Source organism: Bufo gargarizans, chromosome 2 (genome assembly GCF_014858855.1).
Source record: "Bufo gargarizans isolate SCDJY-AF-19 chromosome 2, ASM1485885v1, whole genome shotgun sequence".
In the NCBI taxonomy this organism is placed as follows: domain Eukaryota; kingdom Metazoa; phylum Chordata; class Amphibia; order Anura; family Bufonidae; genus Bufo; species Bufo gargarizans.
The window spans coordinates 631,052,904-631,080,297 of NC_058081.1; the positions used below are offsets into that span (position 1 = coordinate 631,052,904).

General features: G+C 44.9%; 1 protein-coding gene across 2 annotated transcripts in view; it reads left to right on the forward strand.

The window, feature by feature from the left end:
- Window positions 1–27,394, forward strand: part of NPHP4 (nephrocystin 4) — a 277,786-nt gene that overhangs the window by 208,261 nt on the left and 42,131 nt on the right. For both annotated transcript variants that reach the window (XM_044278368.1, XM_044278369.1), the window contains exons 19-25: window positions 249–377; window positions 1,694–1,902; window positions 15,637–15,863; window positions 17,753–17,942; window positions 19,031–19,120; window positions 20,148–20,304; window positions 20,384–20,469. In XM_044278368.1, coding sequence (XP_044134303.1) covers window positions 249–377; window positions 1,694–1,902; window positions 15,637–15,863; window positions 17,753–17,942; window positions 19,031–19,120; window positions 20,148–20,304; window positions 20,384–20,469 — 1,088 coding nt within the window. The remainder of the gene's footprint in view (window positions 1–248; window positions 378–1,693; window positions 1,903–15,636; window positions 15,864–17,752; window positions 17,943–19,030; window positions 19,121–20,147; window positions 20,305–20,383; window positions 20,470–27,394) is intronic.

Consider the following 27,394-nt stretch of genomic DNA (forward strand, 5'->3'; position numbering starts at 1 on the left):
CCTGACCATTTGTCCTTTGCTAGGAGGGGCAGCATGACCCTCGGGATACTGTAGGTGTGCACTACCTTCTAGGGGCAAGTAACAGTTGTAAGAATTGTTCATATAGTACAGAAAGCTTTGACAAAGGGTGTAGATGTTTTTGGTCATGACCCCAGATTTCTCCTAAACACGCTTCTGTTTAACCATAAACTTCAGTTCTATGATCATTCACAAAAATAATCAGTACAAAATGTAATATTGTATTACAGGCCGTGTCTCTGACCAAAGATTAAAGGTATCTAACAAGCTCCCCGCTCCAAGGTCTCGGGTTATCACCGCGCATGATGGACGAAGCAGCTTTCATGGCGGAAGTTTGTTTTCAAGTGGAATTGTGGGTAGTAAGTACATGATAATTTACATAGAGCATCCCTAATATATGGCCATGTAAGTCACGGTACCACCCAGGTTTCCACAGACACTGATGGCCCATACACCTCCTCTGCTTTGACAGTGTCAGAATGCACTGCAATTCTGGAATTCTGTTTATGAACCAGGAAGAGCTTAATAACTGGAGCCTGCAAGAACCCATGGAATTATGTGAGGACATGGAAAAAAAGTGAATTAGCAAACATGGGTTCTCATTGGTAATAAATGTACCTTTTACTGCACAATACAGGGGCCTCTCCAAATAACTCTTTAAAATGTTTGCCCCTTGTGCCACATAATTTCCTAATATAGCTTTTCTAGGGGTCAGAGCTCTGTGTTTTTGTAAGGACGCATTCACACAACTGGATTTTTGGTCCACATCTGATCCGCATTTTTTGGGAAGCATTCATTTCAATGGGACCACAAAACAAGTGCTGTCCACATCCTTATGTCCATTCTGCAAAAAAAAAAAAAAAAGAACATGTCCTATTCTCGTTCATTTTGTGGACAAGAATAGGCATTTCTAGCAAAGGGCAGGGCGTGCTAATCCGCAAAATACGGACCGCCCACGGCCAGTATCTGTGTATTGGTGATACAGAATTTGCAGACCGCAAAATGGATACAATCATGTGAATGCCCCCTAATAGAGTGCCAGATCCCCTGCATGGACATATAGTCAAATAACATTTTCCATTGTCACTGCCTGAAGCCACCAATAGAGGGAGCTAACTCCATAATGTTTATACAGTGAACCCTATAATAAAACTAGCATGCAGGGAGCTCCCCCTAGTGGTAGGAGGAAGCAGCCAGAATTTTATCATATAAGTCTATGTCCTTGCAGTAGATTTAGAGCTTTGTATTTGAAAAAAACGGACCTATGGCGACTATAAAGGTATATAAAGAAATTAATCGGCATGGAATATTAATAGCAATAGCATAGGATTAAAACGTGGACTTTCATTTTGAAGCTTATTTAGCTGTGTTTCCAGTGGATTGAATATCCGAATCATCCAAGTTACCACTCTCAAAGGGAGGTGTAAATACTTCAGTAACTGAATTAACCCTGATTTAAAGGCCCACCATTACAACAGGACAATCAAGCTTAATTACTCGTACTTCATATAGTCCTGCCACCCACACACAATATGGCTTACATTGTACTGAAGCTACTCTTAAATCCACGCATTACAAAAGTCACTTCAAGCTCAATTGTGCCAAATGGCACGCCGTTGTGAGATTTGGCCCTGCAATCATTTTGCTAAGAACACCTCTCCTAAATCTTTGACAGGGAAAAATATCTCCCAAGCACAGAAGTTGGCTGACCTAGACAGTGAGCTGGCAGCAATGCTGTACAGCCGAATGAAAGAGGTAAGCATCGCGTACCAGCAACCAAACAGCGAGACGGATGCCGCTCAGAGGCGTAAAATGGAGAGGATGATGGCAGTCAGACAGCTCGAGTCACAAGAGGACCCTAAAACGAGAAAATCTCTGCTACTGGTAAGTACAAATTATCATCCGGCCTGTACATTCTTAGTGCTTGTATCCAAAGCGAAAATAAATTCCATCTAATCACCTAAGTCATTACATGCCGCCTTAAAGGGGTTTTCCAGGAATTATAAAAGTGGCACTGTGTTTGAAGTAAACGTTTTATATGTAACAGGCATATATTAAAAGTTTAGATCGTGGGGGTCTGAGCACCAAGACCCCCACCAATCTCTAGGACAGGAGAGAGACGGGCCCGTAGACTTTCTATTGAGTCTATCCCACTTCCTATCCTGCAAGAGGAGACAGAATGTGCTAAACACGCGCTTCTCTCCCCTCTCGGCGCTCAGAGCCCCATCGATCTAAACTTTTGATATCTCTTTATGACATATGAAAAGTTTACTGAAAGAACAGTGCCCCTCTTGTAGTAACTGAAGGCCTATTGAGCGATTCATACTTACCTGCTCCCCACCACTCCAGTTTTGCGTACTGACTCCTGTTCCTCCATCTTCTCGTATTCTTCTAACTGTGATATGGACATGGTCACCTGCGCCGCTGCAGCCAATGACTGGCTTCAACAATCATTGACCGTTTTCTTTCCAGTTGTGTGTAAGAAAAAGCTGTCATCCAGAGTCGGAGCAGCATGCTTCACTGGCCTCATGTCGCTGAGCGTTGGTACACACTGCAGGGTTTGGAAGGTCAGTTCTCTAAAAGAGACCGCTGAATTGACTCTGTCACGACACTATGCTGCCCTCTGAGGTCATCATATGGGAGCTGACAGGTTCCCTTTAAATGCTCGAACCAAGTATGCAGAGGAGCACTGTGAGGCAGAGCATAAGTGATAAGACTCTTCTAAGTTGTTTGTAGGGGCCACAGTGCCTACTATACCAATCACAGTGCTTACTATACCAATCATAGTGCTTACTATACCAATCCTAGTGCCATGCGTTGTATAGCAGTTGCGCTTGGTATTGGAGCTCAGTCCCATTCAGTTAAATGGGACTGATCTGCACATAGGACCTTTGACCGATGGACGTCACGTCACAGCTTCAGCCTCTTCAAACAGTTGATTGTGGGGGTAATGGAAGTCAGACCCACACTTATCAGATATTAATGACCTGTCTTGAGGATAGAGTGTCAGTATTTAACGCTTTTCATATCCGTATGTCTGCTCCACAGACGGTAGAACATGCTTTAATCTTGGCCGCAAAGGCAGACCCCAAAAAATTTATGCAATATGGATTCCACACGGACGTCATCCATATTTTAGGGATCCACGTTTTGCAGACTGTAAAATACATACGGTCTTGTGAATGCCCCTTTAGTCTGAGTATCGACAAAGGATAAAACAACCCAGTAACACGTTGAAGAGGAACGCATGACTCTTTGTGTCCTTCTATCACAGACTCCCATTTTCTTTTGTCCATATTGATGCTTTGTATGACCTTTTGGACCTGGAAGAGACATACACATTACACTGTGGACAAGACTGATACACAATGTTCTGCCCGGTGCAGGCTGCCCGGATTCTCTCATCTGTGCTCTTGTAACGCTTGTCAGTGGCGTTGCTAGGGCTGGTGTCACCCGGTGCGGTAGAAAATGGTGTCACCCCCCCCCCCCCCCCCTGGGTGACACCTGACAGTGTAGGCTATATGTATATAACAAACATATTTCATATGCAAACTTACAATTACTTGGCTTGACCCTTGGGGATCTCGGACGCCACTTCAACACTTTGGCCGGGGGCTCGGCGGAGCTGATGTGTTTTATCCTAATGAGAAAGATTTCATAATAAGGATTTGGAGAAGGGGCAGAGGGATAGCAGAGCAGGGAGAGGCTGGTGCTGCTACTAGGGGGTCATACCATGGGGGAGTAATAACGCCCACCATAATGCCTCCCCCCAGTAGAAATAATTCTCCTTATAATGTGTCAGTGCAAAAAATACCCCCCCTGTAATGTCCCCAGTTGAGCTAATGTCCCCATAGTGCCTCCATAATGTGCCAGTATAAAATACCCCTATATAGTGACCCCAGTAAATGCCCCCCATAGTGCTCCTCTCCCCCCTAGTGCCCCCATAATGTACCAGTATAAAATGCCCGATATATAGTGTGCCAGTAGATGCCCTCAGTGTCCCCCATAATTTGTAAGCATAAAATACCCCTTCTCAGTGCCCCGTAGTAGTCCTCTCCCCCCTTCCCCATAGTACCCAACACAATGTGTCCCAGTATAAAATGCCCCTATACAGAGCCCCCATATAAAATAACCGTTCTTTGTGTCCTCAGTAGATGCCCCTATAGTGCCACCAATAATGTGCCAGTAAGAAGTGCCCCCATAGATGTCCCCCAATAATGTGCCAGTGAAATGTGCCCTCATAGATGCCCCTTAATCATGTGCCAGTAGCCTAAGCCCCCCATCAACATGTGCCAGTAGCCATAGGCGCCCCCCCTATCATGTGCCAGTAGCCATAGGGCCCCTCTATCATGTGCCAGTAGCCATAGGGCCCCCTATCATGTGCCAGTAGCCATAGGGCCCCCCTATCATGTGCCAGTAGCCATAGGCCCCCCCCTATCATGTGCCAGTAGCCATAGGGCCCCTCTACCATGTGCCAGTAGCCATAGGCCCCCCTATCATGTGCCAGTAGCCATAGGGCCCCTCTATCATGTGCCAGTAGCCATAGGGCCCCCCTATCATGTGCCAGTAGCCATAGGCCCACCTATCATGTGCCAGTAGCCATAGGCGGCCCCCCCTATCATGTGCCACTAGCCATAGGGCCTCTCCTATCATGTGCCACTAGCTATCAGTATTGTACAGAAAAAAAAAAAAAAAACGAAAAAAAACACTTACCTCTTTGGCAGTGATGCGATGCAGGCCTCTTCTGGCCTGTGTTCCGCGCTGTGTACGGTTCAGGGCTTAGGCGGCGCGATGACGTCATCGCGCCGCCTGCGCCGGCCTCTGATAGCAGGGCTCCAAACTAAAAAAAATACCTAGTAGCCATTGGCTCCTGAACTGAAAAATTTAGGAGCCAAATTACATTTTTAGTCGCCAAATCAAAACCGAATGAAAATTTTGGTATCGTGACAATGCTACGCCGATCAGATCGGCGTAGGGTTGTTTCAATACCAAAATTTTGATTCGCTTTCATCACCATAAAAAGTATTGCGATACTCAATACCAAGCAAAAAAGCCACGTGCATTTCGCATTTTATGAAACGTTCGGCCCATAATAGAACAGTCCTATCCTATTTTTTGGGGTGACAAGGTGACTAAAAAATGGCGAATGCTCACCGCATAGGAGATATTTTTTAATAATTTAATAGTTTGGATTTTTTCGGACGCAGCGCTATGTAATATGTTTATTGTATATATTTTTTATATGTAAAATTGGGAAAGGGGGGATTTAAACTTAATATTTTAGAGTACTTTCACACTAGCGTTTTTCTTTTTCGGCATAGAGTTCCGTCACAGGGGCTCAATACCGGAAAAGAACTGATCCGTCATATCCCCATGCATTCTGAATGGAGAGTAATCCGTCCAGGATGCATCAGGATGTCTTCAGTTCAGTTATTTTGACTGATCAGGCAAAAGATAAAACCGCAGCGTGCTACGGTTTTATCTCCGGCGAAAAAAACTGACTTGCCTGAATGCCGGATCCGGCATTTTTTCCCATAGGAACGTATTAGTGCCAGATCCGGCATTCAAAATACCGGAATGCCGGATCCGTCCTTTCGGTCTGCGCATGCCGGTAAAAATGTGTAAAAAGATACAAGACGGATCCGTCTGTCTGCATGACAAGCGGAGACATGGATTCATTCTTGCAATGCATTTGTGAGATGGATCCGCATCCGGATGTATCTCATAAATGCTTTCAGTCACATCAAGATCGGCGGATCTGGCAGGCAGTTCTGACAACGGAACTGCTTGCCGCATCACACTACCGCAAGTGTGAAAGTAGCCTTAGTGTTTGTGTTTTATTTTCACTTACTATTAGCCCCCTTAGGGGCTGGAACCCTTGTCCTATTCACCCTTAGGCCCCTTTCACATGGGTGAGATTTCTGCGCGGGTGCAATGCGTGAGGTGAACGCATTGCACCCGCACTGAATCCGGACCCATTCACTTCTATGGGGCTGTGCAGATGAGCGGTGATTTTCACGCATCACTTGTGCGCTGCGTGAAAATCGCAACATGCTTTATGTTGTGCGTTTTCATGCAACGCAGACCCCATAGAAGTTAATGGGGCTGCGTGAAAATCGCATTGTATCCGCAAGCAAGTGCGGATGCGGTGCGATTTTCACGCTAGGTTGCTAAGATGAAAGTCTATTCACTGTGTTATTTTCCCTTATAACATGGTTATAAGAGAAAATAATAGCATTCTGAATACAGAATGCTTAGTAGAAGGTCAATATAATAAACATTGAGAGCGCCCCCCCAGTATAATAAACATTGAGAGTGCCCCCCAGTATAATAAACATTGAGAGCGCCCCCCCAGTATAATAAACATTGAGTGCGCCCCACAGTATAATAAACATTGAGAGCGCCCCCCCAATATAATAAACATTGAGAGCGCCCCCCCAGTATAATAAACATTGAGTGCGCCCCCCCAGTATAATAAACATTGAGAGCGCCCCCCCCAGTATAATAAACATTGAGTGCGCCCCCCCAGTATAATAAACATTGAGTGCGCCCCCCAGTATAATAAACATTGAGTGCGCCCCCCCAGTATAATAAACATTGAGTGCGCCCCCCCAGTATAATAAACATTGAGTGCGCCCCCCAGTATAATAAACATTGAGTGCGCCCCCCCAGTATAATAAACATTGAGTGCGCCCCCCCAGTATAATAAACATTGAGTAGCGCCCCCCAGTATAATAAACATTGAGTGCGCCCCCCCAGTATAATAAACATTGAGAGCGCCCCCCAGTATAATAAACATTGAGTGCGCCCCCCCAGTATAATAAACATTGAGTGCGCCCCCCAGTATAATAAAACATTGAGATGCGCCCCCCCCCAGTATAATAAACATTGAGAGCGCCCCCCCAGTATAATCAAACATTGAGTGCGCCCCCCCAGTATAATAAACATTGAGAGCGCCCCCCCAGTATAATAAACATTGAGTAGCGCCCCCCCAGTATAATATAACATTGAGAGCGCCCCCCCAGTATAATAAACATTGAGAGCGCCCCCCCCAGTATATAACATTGAGAGCGCCCCCCCAGTATAATAACATTGAGAGCGCCCCCCAGTATAATAAACATTGAGAGCGCCCCCCCAGTATAATAAACATTGAGATGCGCCCCCCCAGTATATCAAACATTGAGAGCGCCCCCCCAGTATAATATACATTGAGAGCGCCCCCCCCAGTATATCAAACATTGAGAGCGCCCCCCCCCCAGTATAATATACATTGAGAGCGCCCCCCCCACAGTATAATAAACATTGAGTGCGGCCACCCCCCCAGTATAATATACATTGAGAGCGCCCCCCCACAGTATATCAAACATTGAGAGCGCCCCCCCCGTATATCAAACATTGAGAGCGCCCCCCCAGTATAATATACATTGAGAGCGCCCCCCCAGTATAATAAACATTGAGTGCGGCCACCCCCCCAGTATAATATACATTGAGAGCGCCCCCCCCCCAGTATAATAAACATTGAGTGCGGCCACCCCCCCAGTATAATATACATTGAGAGCGCCCCCCCCCCCCCCAGTATAATAAACATTGAGCATTGAGTGCGGCCACCCCCCCAGTATAATATACATTGAGAGCGCCCCCCCCCCCAGTATAATAAACATTGAGTGCGGCCACCCCCCCCCCCCAGTATAATATACATTGAGTGCGGCCCCCTCCCAGTATAATAAACATTGGTGGCGCAGTGGGAAGTGCCAATGAGGGTTAAAAAAATAAATAAAAATTAACTCACCTCCTCCAATTGATCGCATAGCTGCCGGTCTCCTGTTCTATCTTCAGGACCTGTGAAAGGACCTGTGGTGACATCACTGTGGTCATCACATGGTACATCATATGATCCATCACCATGGTAATGGACCATGTGATTAGCTCAGTGATGTCACCACAGGTCCTGAAGATAGAACAGGAGACCGGCAGCTATGCGATCAACTGGAGGAGGTGAGTTAATTTTTATTTATTTTTTTAACCCTCATTGGCACTTCCCACTGCGCCACCAATGTTTATTATACTGGGGGGGGGGGGTGCACAAAATGTTAATTATACTGGGGGGGGGCGCACTCAATGTTAATACAAATACAGGAGGCGGGTGCCGGAATGAAATAGCCGGCACCCGACCTCTATGATAGGGGGCTGCGATCAGTGCCAGTTAACCCCTCAGGTGCCGCTCCCTGTCATAGAGGTCGGGTGGCGGCTATTTGATTCCGGCACCCGCCTGCTGTATTTGTATTACAGGTCAGTTTTCTTCATTGGTGGCGCAGTGGCCACAGCCCCTCCCTTCCTCCTCCCATCCCTCTTCTCATTGGCGGAGGCAGCAGCAGCACAGGGGGAGGGAGAGAGCCCCCCCCCCCTGCCTCTATGGAAGCGCCGGCCCTGCCTAAAGTTAGTTAGTTAAGGAGAACTCCGGCGGCCGGCGGGTGACACCCCATCAGACTGGTGTCACCCGGTGCGGCCCGCACCCCCCGCACCCCCCTCGCAACGCCACTGACGCTTGTGTCATGTACCATCCCTTAGTCCATGCACTAGGCAGGGGCGTAGCTATAGGGGGTGCAGAGGTAGCAGTCACTACAGGGCCCAAGACCCTGAGGGGGCCCAAAGACCCTTGTGCTGCATAAGAAGACATCGGTATCATAGAAAATGTTTGATGGTCAAGTTACACCTCTGGCTGGAGGAAAGGGATTAGGTCAAGAATTTGGCATTGGGGGAGGGGGGCTTGGGTCCGGTAAAATTTTTGCCTCATGCAGCTTGAAGGCTATGTGCTTCCCTGCCTCTGGCCACAAAGCACTGAAGGAAGGGGGGCCCAAGCTGAACTCTTGCACCAGGGCCTATGAGCCTTTAGCTATGCCCCTGCACTATGTATAATAAACTTATCACATACTTACTATAAGAAGGTACCTGGAATCATTGTGGGTGGAAAGTATGTGTCACCGAGGTTCCTGGCCTCTGTGAAGTAAGAGCCGGTATTTTATGTGTCAGCAGCAGCTATTGCTAACTGACACCTTTAGATTTAGCATGGCTGTCATAGCGGATCCGGGACTGCTCTTACTGGGAGTAGTCAAAGTGCTGGGTGGGTGACTCCCTATGTTCCAGGCCGGGTTTTGCCAGGCAAAAAAACAGCCAGCACTGCCAGGTGTGGTGGATTTACTCCCTCTGACAGTGGAGCTCAGGAGTCTGTGTGCTGTGAACTGAGGGCTGTGCTGGGATTTGACGTTTGAGCTGGGCCAAACTCATAGCAAAAGAGTTAATGGAGATGTTTTCCCGAATGGGGATACCCAAAGAGGTTCTGACTGACCAGGGGACTCTTTTTATATCCAAAGTCATGCGGGAGCTCTGTAAGTTGCTGAATATCAAACAGATATGGACATCCGTCTATCACCCGCAAACTGACGGCCTAGTAGAAAGGTTTAATCAAATGTTAAAACGACTTCAAACCACTATATGGCAGACATCCACGTGGTCTGTTGGACATAGCCAAAGAGTCGTGGGAGCAACAACCCACACCATATAAAAGTCACCCAGATGCAGGAACGTATGGAAACCGTGTTGCTGCTGGTAAAGGAACATATGGAGGCAGCTTAGCGAGCTCAAAGTCAGGTGTATAATCGTCAGGCTCTGGTCCGGATCTTTAACCCGGGAGATCAGGTTTTGGTTCTGGTACCGACCGTGTGGCAAGGACACTACGAGGTACTCGAAAAGATTGGAGAAGTAAACTACTAGGTACACCAGCCAGGGAGGTGGAAGCCGGATCAGGTGTACCATGTGAATTTACTCAAACCGTGGAAGGATAGGGAGACCAGTACTGATGATAGCCCGTGGCCGAGTTTCCTAGGGGGAGAGGTTCGAGACCCTAAGTCTGATGTAAGGGAAGCGGTTTCCACAGTGAAGATTGCTGACAGCCTCTCCTCTAAACAGACTCAGGATGCCAAGGAGTTCGTCAGCAGGAACACGGATGTGTTCTCAGACCTCCCTGGACACACTTCCATAATCCAGCATGACATTGTCACTGAGCTCAGGCCAAAATCCGGTTGAAACCATACCTGGTACCCGAGGCCTGGCGACAGGCCATCTCTGAGGAAGTACAACTAATGTTGCAATTAGACGTCATCGAGAAGTCTAGAAGTGAGTGGGCCAGCCCTATAGTACTGATACCCAAACTGGACGGGACGTTACGGTTTTGTAACGATTTTCGAAAATTAAATGAGGTATCTAAGTTCGACACGTATCCCATGCCCCGGGTAGACGAGCTGATTGAGAGGTTAGGACAAGCCCAGTATTTTTCTGTTTTGGACCTCACCAAAGAGTACTGGCAGGTACCCTTAACGGAGGCTGCCAAAGAGAAAACGGTCTTCATCACACCGGAGGGGCTGTACCAGTATAAGGTGTTACCCTTTGGTCTGCATGGCGCCCCCGCCTCTTTCCAAAGGCTAATGGACATTGTGCTGCGACCACATCAGCTTCGGCTTACCTGGACGATATTGTCATCCACAGTCCCGACTGGGAAAGTCGCCTGCCAAAAGTGCAGGCTGTAGTAGACTCCCTTCGAAAACCTGCACTAACCGCAAACCCAAAAAAATGCGCAATAGAGTTAGAGGAGACAAAATTACTGGGGTATGTCATTTGGCGCGGAGTGATAAAACCCCAAGTAACCAAAATAGAGGCGATAAGAAATTGTCCCCAACCTGTCGCCACTAAACAAGTAAAGTCGTTCCTAGGAATGATAGGCTATTACATGAGATTTGTTCCCCACTTTGCCACTCTAGCTGCACCCTTGACACAGCTCTTGATGGGACGAAAATCAGTGATGGTTCGCTGGGATGAGCGGGCGGAAGAGGCTTTTTCCACTTTGAAGTTGGCCCTGTGCGGGTCACCGGTTTTGGTGACGTCCGACTTCAATAGGGAGTTCGTGGTACAGACAGATGCCTCCGAAGTAGGCCTCGGTGCTGCACTCTTTGATGAAGTCAACAGGGAGGAGCATCCCGTTGTCTTTTTAAGCCGCAAGCTCATCACAGCCGAAACCAGGTATTGTATAGTGGAGAGAGAGTGCCTGACTATCAAGTGGGCACTCGAGTCTCTCCGCTACTATTTGTTGGGGAGAAAGTTCCGTCTGGTGACTGACCACTCCCCTCTCAAGTGGATGAGCCAGGCCAAAGAGAGAAATGCCCGAGTCACCAGGTGGTTCCTGTACTTACAGAACTATAAGTTCTCTGTGGAAAACAGGGCAGGCCGATTGCAGGGAAATGCAGATGCGCTGTCCCGGGTATACTGTATGGCAGGTGTTCACCCCCTCAGGGTTGTAAGAAGGTACCTGGAATCATCCTAGATGGAAGGTATGTGTCACCGAAGTTCCTGGCCTCAGTGAAGTAAGAGCCGTTATTTTATGTGTCAGCAGCAGCTATTGCTAACTGACACCTTGAGATTTAGCATGGCTGTCATAGCGGATCCGGGACTGCTCTTACTGGGAGTAGTCAAAGTGCTGGGTGAGTGACTACTCCCCATGTTTCAGGCCGGGTTTTTCCAGGCATAAAAACCAGCCAGCACTGCCAGGTGTGGTGGATTAACCTCCCTCTGACAGTGGAGCTCAGGAGTCTGTGTGCTGTGAACTGAGGGCTGTGCTGGGATTTGAGGTTTGAGCCGGGCTGGAGGACTCGGGCCCCTCTAAAAGTGAACAGGCTGACTATGGACTTGATGAGGCTAACAGGGTGTGACTTAAAGAGAGTCTTTCACCTAAAATGACCATTATACACCACAAACATGATGATATCCATTACATTCCCCATATTATAATCTTACCTTTCATATTGCTGTCCGTCGCCTATTCTCTCTTAAAAACACTTTTATTCCATATGCTAATCAGGTTCTGAAGGTGCCCAGGGGCGGCGTTTATGCGGCCGGTGCCCAGGCTCCACGGCGCTGTTCAAATCAAACCCCTCCCCTTTCACCCCTCTGGCCCGCCCTCGGTTCTTCAGATACCATCCTCCAGTCAATGACAAATCCGGCGCCTGCGCACTCCATTACCCACTAGGGCAGAGGCAGCAGAGCGTTTAATCCGCATGCGCCGGCCCATACATCCCGATCTAGCCGGCGGAAGTAAACTGCCAAAATATCGGGATGTACGGGCCGGCGCATGCGCATTAAACGCTCTGCTGCCTCTGCCCTAGTGGGTAATGGAGTGCGCAGGCGCCGGATTTGTCATTGACTGGAGGATGGTATCTGAAGAACCGAGGGCGGGCCAGAGGGGTGAAAGGGGAGGGGTTTGATTTGAACAGCGCCGTGGAGCCTGGGCACCGGCCGCATAAACGCCGCCCCTGGGCACCTTCAGAACCTGATTAGCATATGGAATAAAAGTGTTTTTAAGAGAGAATAGGCGACGGACAGCAATATGAAAGGTAAGATTATAATATGGGGAATGTAATGGATATCATCATGTTTGGGGTGTATAATGGTCATTTTAGGTGAAAGACTCCCTTTAACACCTAGGAGAAAAGGTGACTTTTATTTATGGACTTTCCTTGTGTGTAAACAAACACCAAGCCACCTGCGTTTTGTGATGCACCTTATCTGCATTTGTGATACACCAATGTGTGAATAAACACCACTGTTTGATTCAAGAACTGTGTACTTTGCCTCTATACCGCATCCGCTAGTCCTAACTACCAGAGCGAATCCCCACATTACTAACATGTATGTAAAAAGTAAAGCGCTACCCCAGGGACAGCCTGGCAATGCCTTCAAAAGATTGTGGTCCACCTACAAAATGCCATTTGGGGGGGGGGGGGGGGGGGGCACCTCCTTGCAATGGGCCAGTTTGTGGTATTGTCCTGGCAAATTCTTGCCTGCTGGCAAGCATTTTACCATCTTTGCCTAGCGTTTTTATGCCATTTTGGCAACCCCCTTTTTTTCACCTTAATACCTACATATGGGAATTATTATATTATTGTATAGTAGTCACCATTACAGTAGGCGCCATTACTTTGTCAAATTTCATACTGTAGCTACTTTCGCTATAGAGCCATGCAACAGTTCATTTTCTATGGCTTCCACCTGAAATGGCATATAGTGTCATAGTATGTCCTAACATCTGCCTAGGCATTTTCCCTATAATAAATACTATTTTTAATTTTATTTTTGGGGGTGAGGGCACACTTTCTTTTTGAAGATTTTTTACCCTTACAAGTCAGTTTTATATATTTTTCAATGGCCATCCAATAATCCAGAGTAGCTGATAATAGCGCACCTAGCTGATAATTATGGACCTGCTAATGCAAATTAAAAGAATTTTACCTTATTTTTCTGTTTAGTCTCTGACCAGATAACGTGTTTTAGATATTAAGCAGAAAAGTAAAATATGAGGTTGGTAAATTTTTACATTTCAGTCTGAAAACGCTGATGACTGGTTGTTGTGGTGTCAGGATGAATTCTTCCTTTTTGGCCCACACCCGACCCATCTGTCTGTAAAAAGTTAGCAGCAATTTACTGTGGATAAATCAATTTTCCATCCGAATACATTATGAGGCTTTGTAGATATTAGTGGATCATTTCTTATGTATTAATCATGGTACATTTCTTAGCTGCCCTCACAAATATATTAATGGATATTGAGCACTTACTGCCAGCAAGCTTTGATTTATGTACAGTGTATACTATCTTCTATCCAGCACCGTGCATGGGCCTATACAAAATATCCAGGGAAGGGGTGCGGAAAACTGGAGAATCACACTCCTAATTGTCACATAGTTTAATGGGGAAGCCCAATTTTATAGAAGGACCTTCCTCTGTTAGCCACTGTCATCTACAAAGAGTATCTCACTTTGGAGGACCCAGCACAACTGAGCATTACAAAGACAGCCCATTGATATCAGTGGGATCCAGGCTCAGACTGGCCCACAGGGGTACAGGTGAATCCCCCGGTGGGCCCCTGAGTAATGTGGGCCCCTAGTCTCCACCCCCTGCACAAGTGGCACATAACACAGTAGACTTACTGCACTACATACATACAATGTACAGCACCTCAACCAGCCTATGTTCATATAAAAAACGTGATAGCTTATTAAATAAACTCCTCAGTTTAATATTATAGACACGATCAGAGCTGAGATGGCTTCTAGGTATAGTGGAAAGCTGCCAGTGTCCTCTTCTCCAGGACCTACCTTCTCAGAGCTGCTGCAGGAACCCCTATAATATATCATCTGATAGCATCTTGCTGCTGGTAATATTTGAATGTATCCATACGGTGGGCTCCCAAAATAAATTTTACTGGTGGCCCTAGGTACCCCAGTCTGACACTGGTGGGATCTATACTATTCTTCATTTCCCCTGTGGTAGTGCTGTTTGGAAACTGCTTTCAGGATCACCCACAGATTAGAACAGATCCCTAGGGCTTGGACAGGGGGATATGCTATGGTTGACTTATTGTTGGGGGACCTTTCAAACAAAATTGGATTGTAACCTTTCAAACAAAATTGGATTGTAAAAAATGCGGACCTGTCACTATGTTACTGCATATAAACCTGCAAGTACTAGCCTCAGTGAGTGGCAGCATCAGAGGGAAGAAAATCACTTCGCCTTGAGTGAAGACTTCGGATAGCCCCTGCTTTGGCAAACCAGTGGTGAATTTGCATATTTGGCCCCAGAGGGTCCTAGATCATGGGCACGGGGTACGGGTGGGAGCACTAGGCAAAACCTCCCACAAAACTCAACAAAGCAGTGGAAGTTTGATGATGACTTATACCATTTTATGCCTGTATAGTGATATACAGTAGTCCTCAAGAAACAATGACCTCTGGATACAATATTCTCAACTTACATTGGTCTTTCCTGGGCCAATCATGGAGACATGGCCATTTCTCTGTTAAAACACCTGTATTGACTGTCTAGTAGTGCCTCTCTACAGTACAGTGCGGTATTACATGTCCTGTACTGCCCTCTGTCAGTGGCAGGATGAGCTGCTCCATCAGGTCAAGGCGGCTCCATTTTTTTTACTGGTCCGCTGTGTGCTACACAGAATGGTGAAGAAGCTGCTGTCCTCGTTGTGGAAAGTGATTCACTAGCTCCCATTATCTCTTCCTGGTGCTTATATGTAAGGACTTTCTTTATCTTAGTTACCAGTATTTGATTATTATTTTCTTGGGATCATCTTCAGATGATATTTTGGTGCTTTGGAACCAATGCCCAATTTTCCATTGAATTAAGGACTCAAGTTACAATGGTTTCAACTTACAATGGTCGTCCTGGAACCAATTATTATTGTAAATTGAGGGACCACTCTACGTTGGAGGCATCAGTTTCATTTTTGTTAGGAAACCCTCCAGTTGTATGATTCTGAATCTTCCCCTAGTTGTTTATCTGCTTTTAGTTTTTTATTTAAACCTGTTTGACATCCAAAATGGCCTACAGTCACCACAGGGTTAGCCAGTGAGGTTTACCTGACATCAGGGCGGCAGAATGGATACCTTCCCAACTTAAAAGTAAATATGATAAATGACGGGATATCATTTGTTATTGTTTTATACTTTTTGTTGTATGAGACATTCCTGTTGAGCTGTTTTTTCTTTTTTTTGTTTCCAGTCTCAACATGAGCAGCGCACTCAGCACACTAGAGATTTGCAGATCATTGAAGCATACCGGGAACGCACCAAAGCCGAATGTATCTCAAGTATGCTGAATCAGGCTATTACCTCAAATTACACTGTCTATGCTACGCTGGGCACTGCAGAATTCTTTGAATTTCAACTTAAAAACCCTTATAACATCCAGTACACAGTATCTATTGAGATTGATCATCCGGACCTCAGGTACAACCTGTAATGTATAGGATGCCATTTGTATTATCTAATATGTAATAAATTGTATGTACCACTAATAATCAACCTCATAATGAAGGATGTGGGCCATTACATGGTATGTGGTGGAGTAGGTGGCAGCCATGGGGGCTATAAGATACACCATATGTAGAAAAGTATTGGGACACACCATTAAATCTAGGTGTCCCATTGCCACAGGTGTATAAAATCCAGGTCCTAGCATACAGTGTACGTATAGATACATTTTGAAAGAATGGCTAGTTCTAAAGATCTCACTGAATTCTAGCATGGTCCTGCAATAAGATGCCACCGTTGTAACAAGTCAGTATTCTTTCTCCTAAATTTTCCACCATGACCTATAAGTGGTATTTCTAACCACAGCCATGAGGTGCAAGTGCAGACCACATAAAGTTACAGAGTAGGAAGGAGGAGGAGACCTCTGTTCTCAGTGGACGTCTTCTTCTCCCTGGCTTTGGCACTCCAATCTTTGTGGACCACTTCAGACCCAGGGAGAAGACGTGCTGTTGGCAAGTATTTCCCGACTAATGCCATTTTGACTAGAGGAAAAGACGTGTCAGGCAGAAGAAAAGAGAAAGCTTAGCTTAGGTTCCTATTCTCTTAAGCCTGTTACATTTTTTTCCTCTGGTCTATATGGTATCATTTGGGATTGAAAGGTCGGACTGATGTAAAGATGTATTAAAGGGCTTGGTCACTTTTTGGCTACTCTTTACTAGTGTATACGTACGATGACTATATAGCACTTATATAGTCTTTGTTGATATTCTGTGCTGTTTGCTAAATTTCATAAGCCATGTCCCCGCTTTTTGGACAAACCTTCTGTGCTGTCCTGCCCATAGGATGGCCGCTGATGGAGGGTCATGTGACACATCTTTAGTCTCCTCCATTCAAATGCACTACTCCCAACAGTGCAGGTGCAGTGTATTTAAATGGAGAAGACTGACTTGCCTGGTCACGTGACCCTTGAACAGCAGCCATTTTGTGGAGAGCACAAAAGACTTGGCCAACAAGGGGGCAGACCTTATAAAATATACAAAATGGTGCAGAATATCAACAAATGCTATATTATTAAGTGTCATCTCTTACACACACATTGATCTACAGTAGGCAGAACATGGCTGGTGCCTTTAAAGAGGACCTTTCACCGCTCCTGACATGCCTGTTTTAATAGCTTCATGCATTCTCCATGTAATAACAATTCTGGAGCCTCTATTCTTATGGCTCTATGTTGTGCCATTCCTGTATTAATTGTACTAAAAGTTATGAATGAATTGCTAGCAGTCTGCAGTAAGGGTACAGAGGGGTGGTAACCACTTGGGGGAGTGTCCCTGCACAGACTCACTTTATCCAATCAGGGCTGCCATTTTTACACTGTGTTACCTCCCCTCTGTACCCTTACTGCAGACTGCTACCAATTCATTCATAACTTCTAGTAGAAATAATAAAGGGATGGCATAACATACAGGCATAAGAATAGATGCTCCAGAACTGTTATTACACGGGGGGATGCAGGAAGCTATTAAAACAGGCATGTCAGGAGTGGTGACAGGTCCTCTTTAAGAAATGAACCCACAAAGGATGCTGTAGATTACACACAACAAAATGGTGTTGCCGAATGAATATTCATGGTAGCACAACTCACCAGAAGAAAAAGTATTCAGATATGGGTCCTGGTTTAAAAACTGTGAAATATTTTTCGTGGGACAACCTCTTTAAGTATCTAGCAGGGTTCTATTGATTTGTATTGACAGCCTAGTCTAATCCAGAGATGAACAGTGAATAAAAATGAATCATCATCAAACATTTAGCTGAGGTCATAACATTTAGACTGTAGTGTTGAAGGCTTCTCTGTAACTTTCCAGGGTGATTGGGGATACTCAGGAGTGGAGACATTTTAAAGAGCTGACAAACACAACGACGCCCATAGAGGAAAATATGTTTCATGTTCAGCAGCAGAGCGATACCTCCCAGCTGTACCTCCGACCCAAGGAGACAGTCTATATTCCATTCAAATACCAAACTTTCTGCATGGATCAAACCTCCTTATTGCAGGTGAGCTTCTGAATGATATTTGTTGTTTCTAAAAAATTTCAGGTTATACATTTACCAATTGTATTTACCCTTAGTGGCCAGTGTGAAAGCATTTTCTTAAAAGGTTGTCTACCTTAGGAAACCCATAATGGGTGCCCTGCTAGGGAAATCTGCGTTAGACAGGTCCTATGTTCAAGATCCTCATCATTTGGCTAGAGAGACCAGTTGCAAGAGCTTCTCTTGCACTAAAGGGGCCTGTCCTGCACTACACAGACAAGGGTACTGTGTAATGCTTAATTTCCCCTGTGGTGGCGCTGCAGAAAATTTGAACACTCAGTGCCAGATTTCTCTACAGGTTACAGCTAATTGCTGGGATAAGCTGAAGCCTCCAATAGCCACTTACCAACATAGGCTTGGGCTTAGTCTCTTTGGTTTGTCTTATGCTTCACCCTCTGAAAACTATAACATCTGCTACTCTACAGCAATCCAACAATGCAGGAGTTTTGCTTCTGATCTCACTGGAGTTTTATCTGCTATCATCCCACGTCCAATGCTTGTGAGATCTCGCTTTTCATCAATTATTTCTTGAAATGGCCAGTTTGGTAGTCGCTGAGTGATATCACCATTAGCCTTTTTATACTGCCAGGTGATCTAACATGGGCAATATCTCTGGAATAACCACCCGACACAAAATAATCATACACCGGATCCTGGGGGGGAGTTTTATTAATCTGAATGTCTTACTTTATTCCCTGCTCTCTTCAGATGCACCATAATATTAGGAGGCGCTTGTCTATGTGTCAGAACTAAAATCTACACCGGCAAGGGAATCCCCTAAGTCTGTGATGGCTAACCTCCGGAACTCCAGCTGTGGTAAAACTACAACTCCCAAGATGTACACTTGCTGGGCTATTCTCAGAACTCCATAGAAATAAATAGAGCATGCTGGGAGTTGTAGTTTCACCACAGCTAGAGTACCGGAGGTTAGCCATCACTGCCCTAAATTTATAATATAACTACGCAGTACCTATGGTATAATATTAGACACTAAGTTGAAAAATTCAAAGCGCGTAGGTATTTATCATGCTTTACATGGATTTTTCTTGTAGATGCAGAGTCCTGATGCCACCAGTTTAACAAAAGACTCAGACCGATCATCCCAGTACAAGACAAACACCATGTCTTCTAAACGGATTAAGGTAAGATATACTGGACAGTTCCTGTCATGTCTCTATATATTTTCAATTTTTTTTTTATTAAAAAAGCTGGATGATAACCAATATGACCGCTATATCAGTCCCCACATCGATTGTCAACCAGTACTGCTAGACTTAAAGGGAACCTGTCACCAGTTCTATGGCGTCCTAACTAAGGGCAACATAAATAAGTGACTGATTCTCTTAGCAAAATGCTGGGTCACTTTCTTTAATTGGCCCAGTCAATCTACCAACATCTTGTATTGAAAAGCTCCAGCTGATAATGATGAGACATGAATATTCATGAGCTCCTGACTCTCCCCGCCTACCTGCTGCTGATTGACAGTTATTTTCCATATGAATCAGCAGCAGGTGGGCAGGGGAGTGGCTATAGCTCTGAATTAAATAAACGCTGGACTCAATGACATCACGTTGGACTCAAATTAGCATGCAGCATGTGGCATCTTTGTGTTTATATTATGAGGTAACCATCTGTCACACCAGTAAGTGAATACATCTAAGGCACTTTTTAGTAGTTAATGATTGTATATAATTAGTTAGATTATAATCAAATATCCACATGACAGGTTCCCTTTAAAGGGGTTGTGCAAATGTGTGTGTGTAGGGGGTGGTTTGGTCGAACCTGTAAAATGAAGCTTACTTACTTTCTTCTTGGCTCCCCCGCTTATCCTCCAGGCCAGGCTCCGCTGGGCTCCCTTGCTGAAAACATCCGGTTTGACACCGCCTGCAGCCAATCACTGTCCGCGGCCGCGACCAGCTTCCCTTAAGTCATGTCAAACCAGAAATTTTCAGCGAGGTTGCCCAGCAGAGCATCGCAAGCCAGGAAGGGAAGGAGTAGGGAGCCAACACCAGGAAGCAGATAAGTAAGCTTCCCGTTACAGGTTTGGCAAAGTGGGGAGGGAGGTTTCCAAAAACACCCCATTTTCAGTTCACTGTATAGCTCGACAGATTTGTTGTCCAGGAGTAACGGCGTCTCCCTGACATAGTTCATTATCTTTGTTTGCAATAGGTTTCCTTTAAGGCATCAGATGGAAAACCAATTGCCATTCTTCAAGTGAGCGTAGAACCCCAGCCGCATGTTGTTGACCAAACATTTAGATTTTATCACCCAGAACTGACGTTCCTGAAGAAGTCCATCCGGTTACCGCCATGGTACACACTTCCAGGTAATATAAGAAAATACCATGTGGTCAGTTGACATGTTCTGAGAAATGTAAAGCGATATGTTGTCCTGATTTTTCCCAGGTGCCCCTGTTGGAATGCCGGGAGGGGAACCAGAGCTCTACGTGCGATGCAGTGACCCCAATATTATTTGTGATACCAAGAAACTGGTTAGTGCACTTTATTTTATGAGATTACACGCAACATCAAAAATATCTAAAGGAGAAAGAGAAATTCCACCGATCTTCTTTATTGAAGCATATAAAATCCAGTATGATCCAAAGTCAGACATATGTAGTTAAAAAAAACACCTTCGTCGTAGCTATCTGTGCTTTACAAACACAATATTTAAAAAGGGAGATTGTACCACTCAGAAAGAAACTTACACCCAAGCCGTCCCATTCATTTCAATAGGAAGGCTTGGGTGTAATTACACCTGCTCACCACTGCAGATGCAACGGCTAGAAGGTAAACAGTGAAGAGGAGGCAGCGCTGACACAGCGCACGCCTTCTCTTCAAACAGCTGATCGGAGGGGGTGCTGGGTGTCGGACCCCCTCCGATCTGATATTGATGACCTATCCTGAGGATAGGTCATCAATAAATATAACTTGGACAACCCCTTTAAAGGCTATAGACACCTGTGCACCAAAAATCAATAACCCCATATCTTACCGTAGCACATAATAAAATTGCACTTGTTTGTTTACTGGTATCAGCTTTGCTTCACATGCCCTTCTCTGAGATTCACTCATTGTTCGGATGTCTTATCAGGCTCTGTGGGCGTTCCTGTGGATTTCACATGCGCCAGCACAGCTTTGCTGCCCCGCCCCCACATACTGTTACACAGCACAAGCTCTGCTGCCCCGCCCCCACATACTGTTACAGAGCACAAGCTCTGCTGCCCCTCCCCCAAATCATGTTACACAGCACAGCTCCGCCACCACATCCTGTTGCACAGCTCTGCTGCCCTGCCCCCACATCCTGTTGCACAGCACAAGCTCTGCTACCCCGCCCCCACATCCTGTTGCACAGCACAAGCTCTGCTGCCCCGTCCCCACATCCTGTTACACAACACATCCCCGCCCCACATCCTGTTGCACAGCTCTGCTGCCCCGCCCCCACATCCTGTTACACAGCACAGCTAGCAGCCACTCACATATAATCTAATGTAACTACCAAGTGACTTGGTAGTAACATTTCATTCCAATCCACAAGTATCCACAGTATGCTACAGCCTGTAATCAGAAGATCTATTTTTCACTTTCCATTCTGTAGAAAGTCCATTATTTGTAGACACAATATATATTTCTGCTGGTAACGTAAGTGCAGCGATCTACAGTCAAAACCAGGCGTTATAAGCAGGATATAGATCTCATTACTGACAGCTCTCACTACCTGCACTCTCTTCTGAATACAGTATTGTGAGCGGTCACTTTTCCCACACAAATTAGTACAGTGTGACGATACACAATGGCATGTATACATATAAGTACACAGTGGTGGAGATATATCAAAACTAGTGCAAAGGAAAACTGGCTTAGTTGCCCATAGCAACCAATCGATTCCTCCTTTCATTTTCCAATAAAGCTGTGAAAAATGAAAGGTGGAATCTGATTGGTTGCTATGGGCAACTAACCCAGTTCTACTTTACACCAGTTTGATAAATGACATTTTATATCTATCTATATATATATATATATATATATACAGTACAGACCAAAAGTTTGGGCACACCTTCTCATTCAAAGAGTTTTCTTTATTTTCATGACTATGAAAATTGTAGATTCACACTTGAAGGCATCAAAACTATGAATTAACACATGTGGAATTATATACATAACAAAAAAGTGTGAAACAACAGAAAATATGTCATATTATAGGTTCTTCAAAGTAGCGACCTTTTGCTTTGATTACTGCTTTGCACACTCTTGGCATTCTCTTGATGAGCTTCAAGAGGTAGTCACCTGAAATGGTCTTCCAACAGTCTTGAAGGAGTTCTCAGAGATGCTTAGCACTTGTTGGCCCTTTTGCCTTCACTCTGCGGTCCAGCTCACCCCAAACCATATCGATTGGGTTCAGGTCCGGTGACTGTGGAGGCCAGGTCATCTGGCGCAGCACCCCATCACTCTCCTTCATGGTCAAATAGCCCTTACACAGCCTGGAGGTGTGTTTGGGGTCATTGTCCTGTTGAAAAATAACTGATGGTCCAACTAAACGCAAACCGGATGGAATAGCATGCCGCTGCAAGATGCTGTGGTAGCCATGCTGGTTCAGTATGCCCTCAATTTTGAATAAATCCCCAACAGTGTCACCAGCAAAGCACCCCCACACCATCACACCTCCTCCTCCATGCTTCACGGTGGGAACCAGGCATGTAGAGTCCATCCGTTCACCTTTTCTGCGTCGCACAAAGACACGGTGGTTGGAACCAAAGATCTCAAATTTGGACTCATCAGACCAAAGCACAGATTTCCACTGGTCTAATGTCCATTCCTTGTGTTCTTTAGCCCAAACAAGTCTCTTCTGCTTGTTACCTGTCCTTAGCAGTGGTTTCCTAGCAGATATTCTACCATGAAGACCTGAATCACGCAGTCTCCTCTTAACAGTTGTTCTAGAGATGTGTCTGCTGCTAGAATTCTGTGTGGCATTGACCTGGTCTCTAATCTGAGCTGCTGTTAACCTGCAATTTCTGAGGCTGGTGACTTGGATGAACTTATCCTCCGCAGCAGAGGTGACTCTTGGTCTTCCTTTCCTGGGGCGGTCCGCATGTGAGCCAGTTTCTTTGTAGCGCTTGATGGTTTTTGTGACTGCACTTGGGGACACTTTCAAAGTTTTCCCAATTTTTCAGACTGACTGACCTTCATTTCTTAAAGTAATGATGGCCACTCATTTTTCTTTATTTAGTTGCTTTTTTCTTGCCATAATACAAATTCTAACTGTCTATTCAGTAGGACTATCAGCTGTGTATCCACCTGACTTCTCCACAAGGCAACTGATGGTCCCAACCCCATTTATAAGGCAAGAAATCCCACTTATTAAACCTGACAGGGCACACCTGCAAAGTGAAAACCATTTCAGGTGACTACCTCTTGAAGCTCATCAAGAGAATGCCAAGAGTGTGCAAAGAAGTAATCAAAGCAAAAGGTGGATTCTTTGAAGAACCTAGAATATGACATATTTTCAGTTGTTTCACACTTTTTTGTTATGTATATAATTCCACATGTGTTAATTCATAGTTTTGATGCCTTCAGTAGATAATGTGCTATTTTATAGAGCAGGTAGTAACGACGCGGCGATACTGAATATGTCTATTTTTTTTAATTTTCTTTTGGATTTACACAATAAAAATGTGTTTTCAAAAAATCATGTTTTTGTGTTTCCATTTTCCTGAAAGTCATTTTTTTTTGTGGGATGAGATGATGGTTTGATTGGTACCATTTTGGGGCACATATGACTTTTTGATCGCTTGGTATTACACTTTTTGTGATGTAAGGTGATAAAAAATGGCTTTTTTGGCACTTTTTTTTATATTTTTACAGCGTTCACCAGACAGGTTGAATCACATGCTATTTTTATAGAGCAGGTTGTTATGGACACAGCGATGCCTAATATGTGCATTTTTTATTTTTTATTTTGCACAATAAAAGCCTGCGTTTTCATTTTCTGAAAGCCATTTATTTTTTATTTTTTGGGCAATTGTCTTGTATGGTCTCATTTTTTGCGGGATGAGGTGACTGTTTGGTACTATTTTGGGGCACATAGGACTTTTTGATTGCTTGGTATTACACTTTTTGTGTTGTAAGGTAATAAAAAATAGATTTTTTGGTACGGTTTTTATATTATTTTTTTCACAGCGTTCACCAGATGGATTAGCTCATGTGATATTTTTTATTACGGACTTGGCGATACCAAAAATGTTTAGTGTTTTATATTTTTTTGAATTTTTAACCAATTATATGTGCATAAAGCGAAAAAATTCCACAGCACATCCAAGGCGTAAAAAAGTAGAAAATGGCTTTATTCACCAGACCCGCGACGTTTTCGATCCGCTTTCTGGGATCTTTTTCAAGCAGAGACTGCTTGAAAAACATCCCAGAAAGCGAATCAAAACGTCGCGGGTCTGGTGAATAAAGCCATTTTCTACTTTTTTACGCCTTGGATGTGCTGTGGAATTTTTTCGCTTTATCTTCATTGGAGGTGGATTGCCCCCACAGCCATTGGCACTCCGACCGTACTCCACAGATAGCTGTGCTGCCCACACCTTTGTACCTTTATCTAATTATATGTGCAGATAGCAAGAAGTTAGACTTTTTTTTAATTTTTTAAATTTTTTTACACAATTTTTTGACCCAGACCCACTTGGTTCTTGAAGATGCAGTGGGTCTGATGCCTCTACAATACACTGCAGTACACTGTATAGTGTACTGCAGTGTATTGTCATTCCCAGTTAGGCCTCATGCACACGACCGTTGTTTTATTCCGTGTCTGTTGCGCCATTTTTAGTGATTTTCTGCGGACCCATTAATTTTCAATGGGTCCGTTGAAAACTCGGGTAATGCATCGTTTGCCATCCGCGTCCGGTATCTGTGGTTCCAGTCCGTGAAAAAAATATAACCTGTCCTATTCATTTAGTGGAAAACGGTTCGCGGACCCATTCAAGTCAATGGGACCGCTAAAAAACGCGTAGGCACACAAGATTGTCATCCGCGTCCGTTTTTTTCCTATCATTTGCATGGCAAACCTGTCTTAGATTTTTTTTTTACATTCCTTTATGTCTCGTGGTCCTCCAAAAATAAAGGAAGACACGGAAACAAAAATTGAAACGGATCACGGAACAACAGAACCCCGTTTTGCGGACCGATAAAAACAACTGTCGTGTGCATAAGGCCCAAGCCTGATCAGGTTCCTGCCTTTAGCAGGAGGCTGATCAGGCTTAGACATACCATGGCAAGCCAGATGCCTGTGAAGTCGTCTGGTTGTCATGGTAACCATCGGGACACAGCCACAGCAGTGCAGCGGCCCGATGGGGGAGGAAGCTCTCACCCTCAGTTTACCCTTTAAGCATCGAGCTGCTGCCACAGCAGAGCAGCGGCCCAATGCTTAGCCCCTCCATACAGCAGTCCCTAAGGACCGCTGCATTGAAGGGGTTAAACGGCCGACATCGGTGCCAGCACAGATGTCACCCGTTTCAAGAAGAGTGTCAGCTGTGTCAGCCACAGCAGAGCAGCAGCCCGATGGTAAGCCCCTTCCATACAGCGGTCCCTAAGGACCGTGGCATGGAAGGGGTTATGTCTGCAGTTTGAAGCAGACTGTCAGCTGTTTTTTTTTTTTTTTTGTTTTTTTTTTACAAAGGTGGGTGTCCATATCCTTTAAAGGGATTGTCTCACTTCATAAATAGCATTCATCATGTAGAGGAAGTTAACACAAGTCACTTACTAATGTATTATTATTATACATATTGCCTCTTTTGCTGGATTCGTTTTTTCATCACATTATACATTGCTCATTTCCATGGTTATGGCCAACCTGTAATCCAGCAGTGGTGGCCGCGCTTGCACACGATAGGAAAAAGCAGCAGTCTACTATACGTTCAGTCCCAGCCACCAGAGAGGCCGGCGCTTTTTCCTATACTGTGCGAGCACGACCACCACTGTTGGAATGCGAGGTGGTCGTAACCATGGAAACGAGCAGTGCATAATGTGATGGAAAAACTAATCCAGCCAGCAAAGGAAGCAATATGGATAATAACAATAGATTAGTAAGTGCCTTGTAGTAACTTCTTCTACATATTAAATACGATTTGCTGAAGTGAAACATCCCCTTTAAAGGGGTTGTCCGGGTTCAGAGCTGAACCTGTACATACCCTTATTTTCACCCAGGCAACCCCCCTGAGGCTAGCATCGGACCATCTTATGTTCCGATGCGCTCCCTTGCCCTGTGCTAAATCGCGCGGGGAAAGGTCTCTTTTGTTTTCAATAACACACTGCCGGGCTGAAACTTCTGCCCGGCAGTGTGTTCGGTGATGGCTTTACTGGCTAGGGCAGCGCTAAATCCCACCCATCAGTGCCGGTGACGTCACCGGGCTTCCTGGCAGCCCCATGGAGAGCCCCGGTACATCACCAGATCTCCACAAAAATGCCTTTGGCCTGCGCGATTTAGCGCAGGGCAAAGGAGAGCATCGGAGCATGAACTGCTCCGATGCTCAAGTCAGGGGGGCTGCCTGGGTGAAAATGCTATGAACCTGGACAACCCCTTTAAGTCACATGATTTCAAACAGGTAAGTAAACTATCAAATTAATTAGAGTATGTAACTGTGTATAAACAACAATAGCATATGTATCAATCCTGCATAATTATAAGATAATAGGACCTGCTCTCTATTCAGTCCGTGGGGAGTGCGTGTATTCAACATAAAAAGCCAGAAGGTTTCCTTGATGAATAGCTTGCTCGGAAAATCTCCTCCATGTATAAGTAGATTAACTTTCAATTCCAGCACATGTGTAGCCTGTTCTATCCCCAGAGTGTTTACTTACAAAATACATCAATACTGTAGAAATATTTTTCTTAGTAGGCCTCATGACGTCATTTAGTGGCCCCATAGTACAGCTGACATACTGCAGTTGGCATTGTGTACAGGCAATCAAATACCACATTAGATGTGATACAATTAGTGTACTGCCCAATGGGATACGTTTTATTATTAGAAAAAGAAGGTAACACAGGTAACATCACCACACAGCAAGTACATGTTTTGTGGTCAAACCTAAATGAACCTTGGTAACGCAACCAAGAAGGCATGTGTGAATGCTGGCTTACAAATAAACTGGGAGATTGCATAGATCTAAGAGTAGGGACTTTTTTGGCCACACACCTGTAACCATCTTCTAATACTTTGGCGTATTCAGTGTATTGGTATAAGACAGGAATATATTACTGAATGATGGCAGCTATGTTTGTATATTCTGAAAAATACACATCTGTTCATGCACAAAGCACAATAATTAATAATCCCATTTGGGCCCTTTTTGTTCTCAATCCCGCACAGATCACCCTGATGACCTCTCTTGACCACAACTTGTTTCTGCATAATTGAA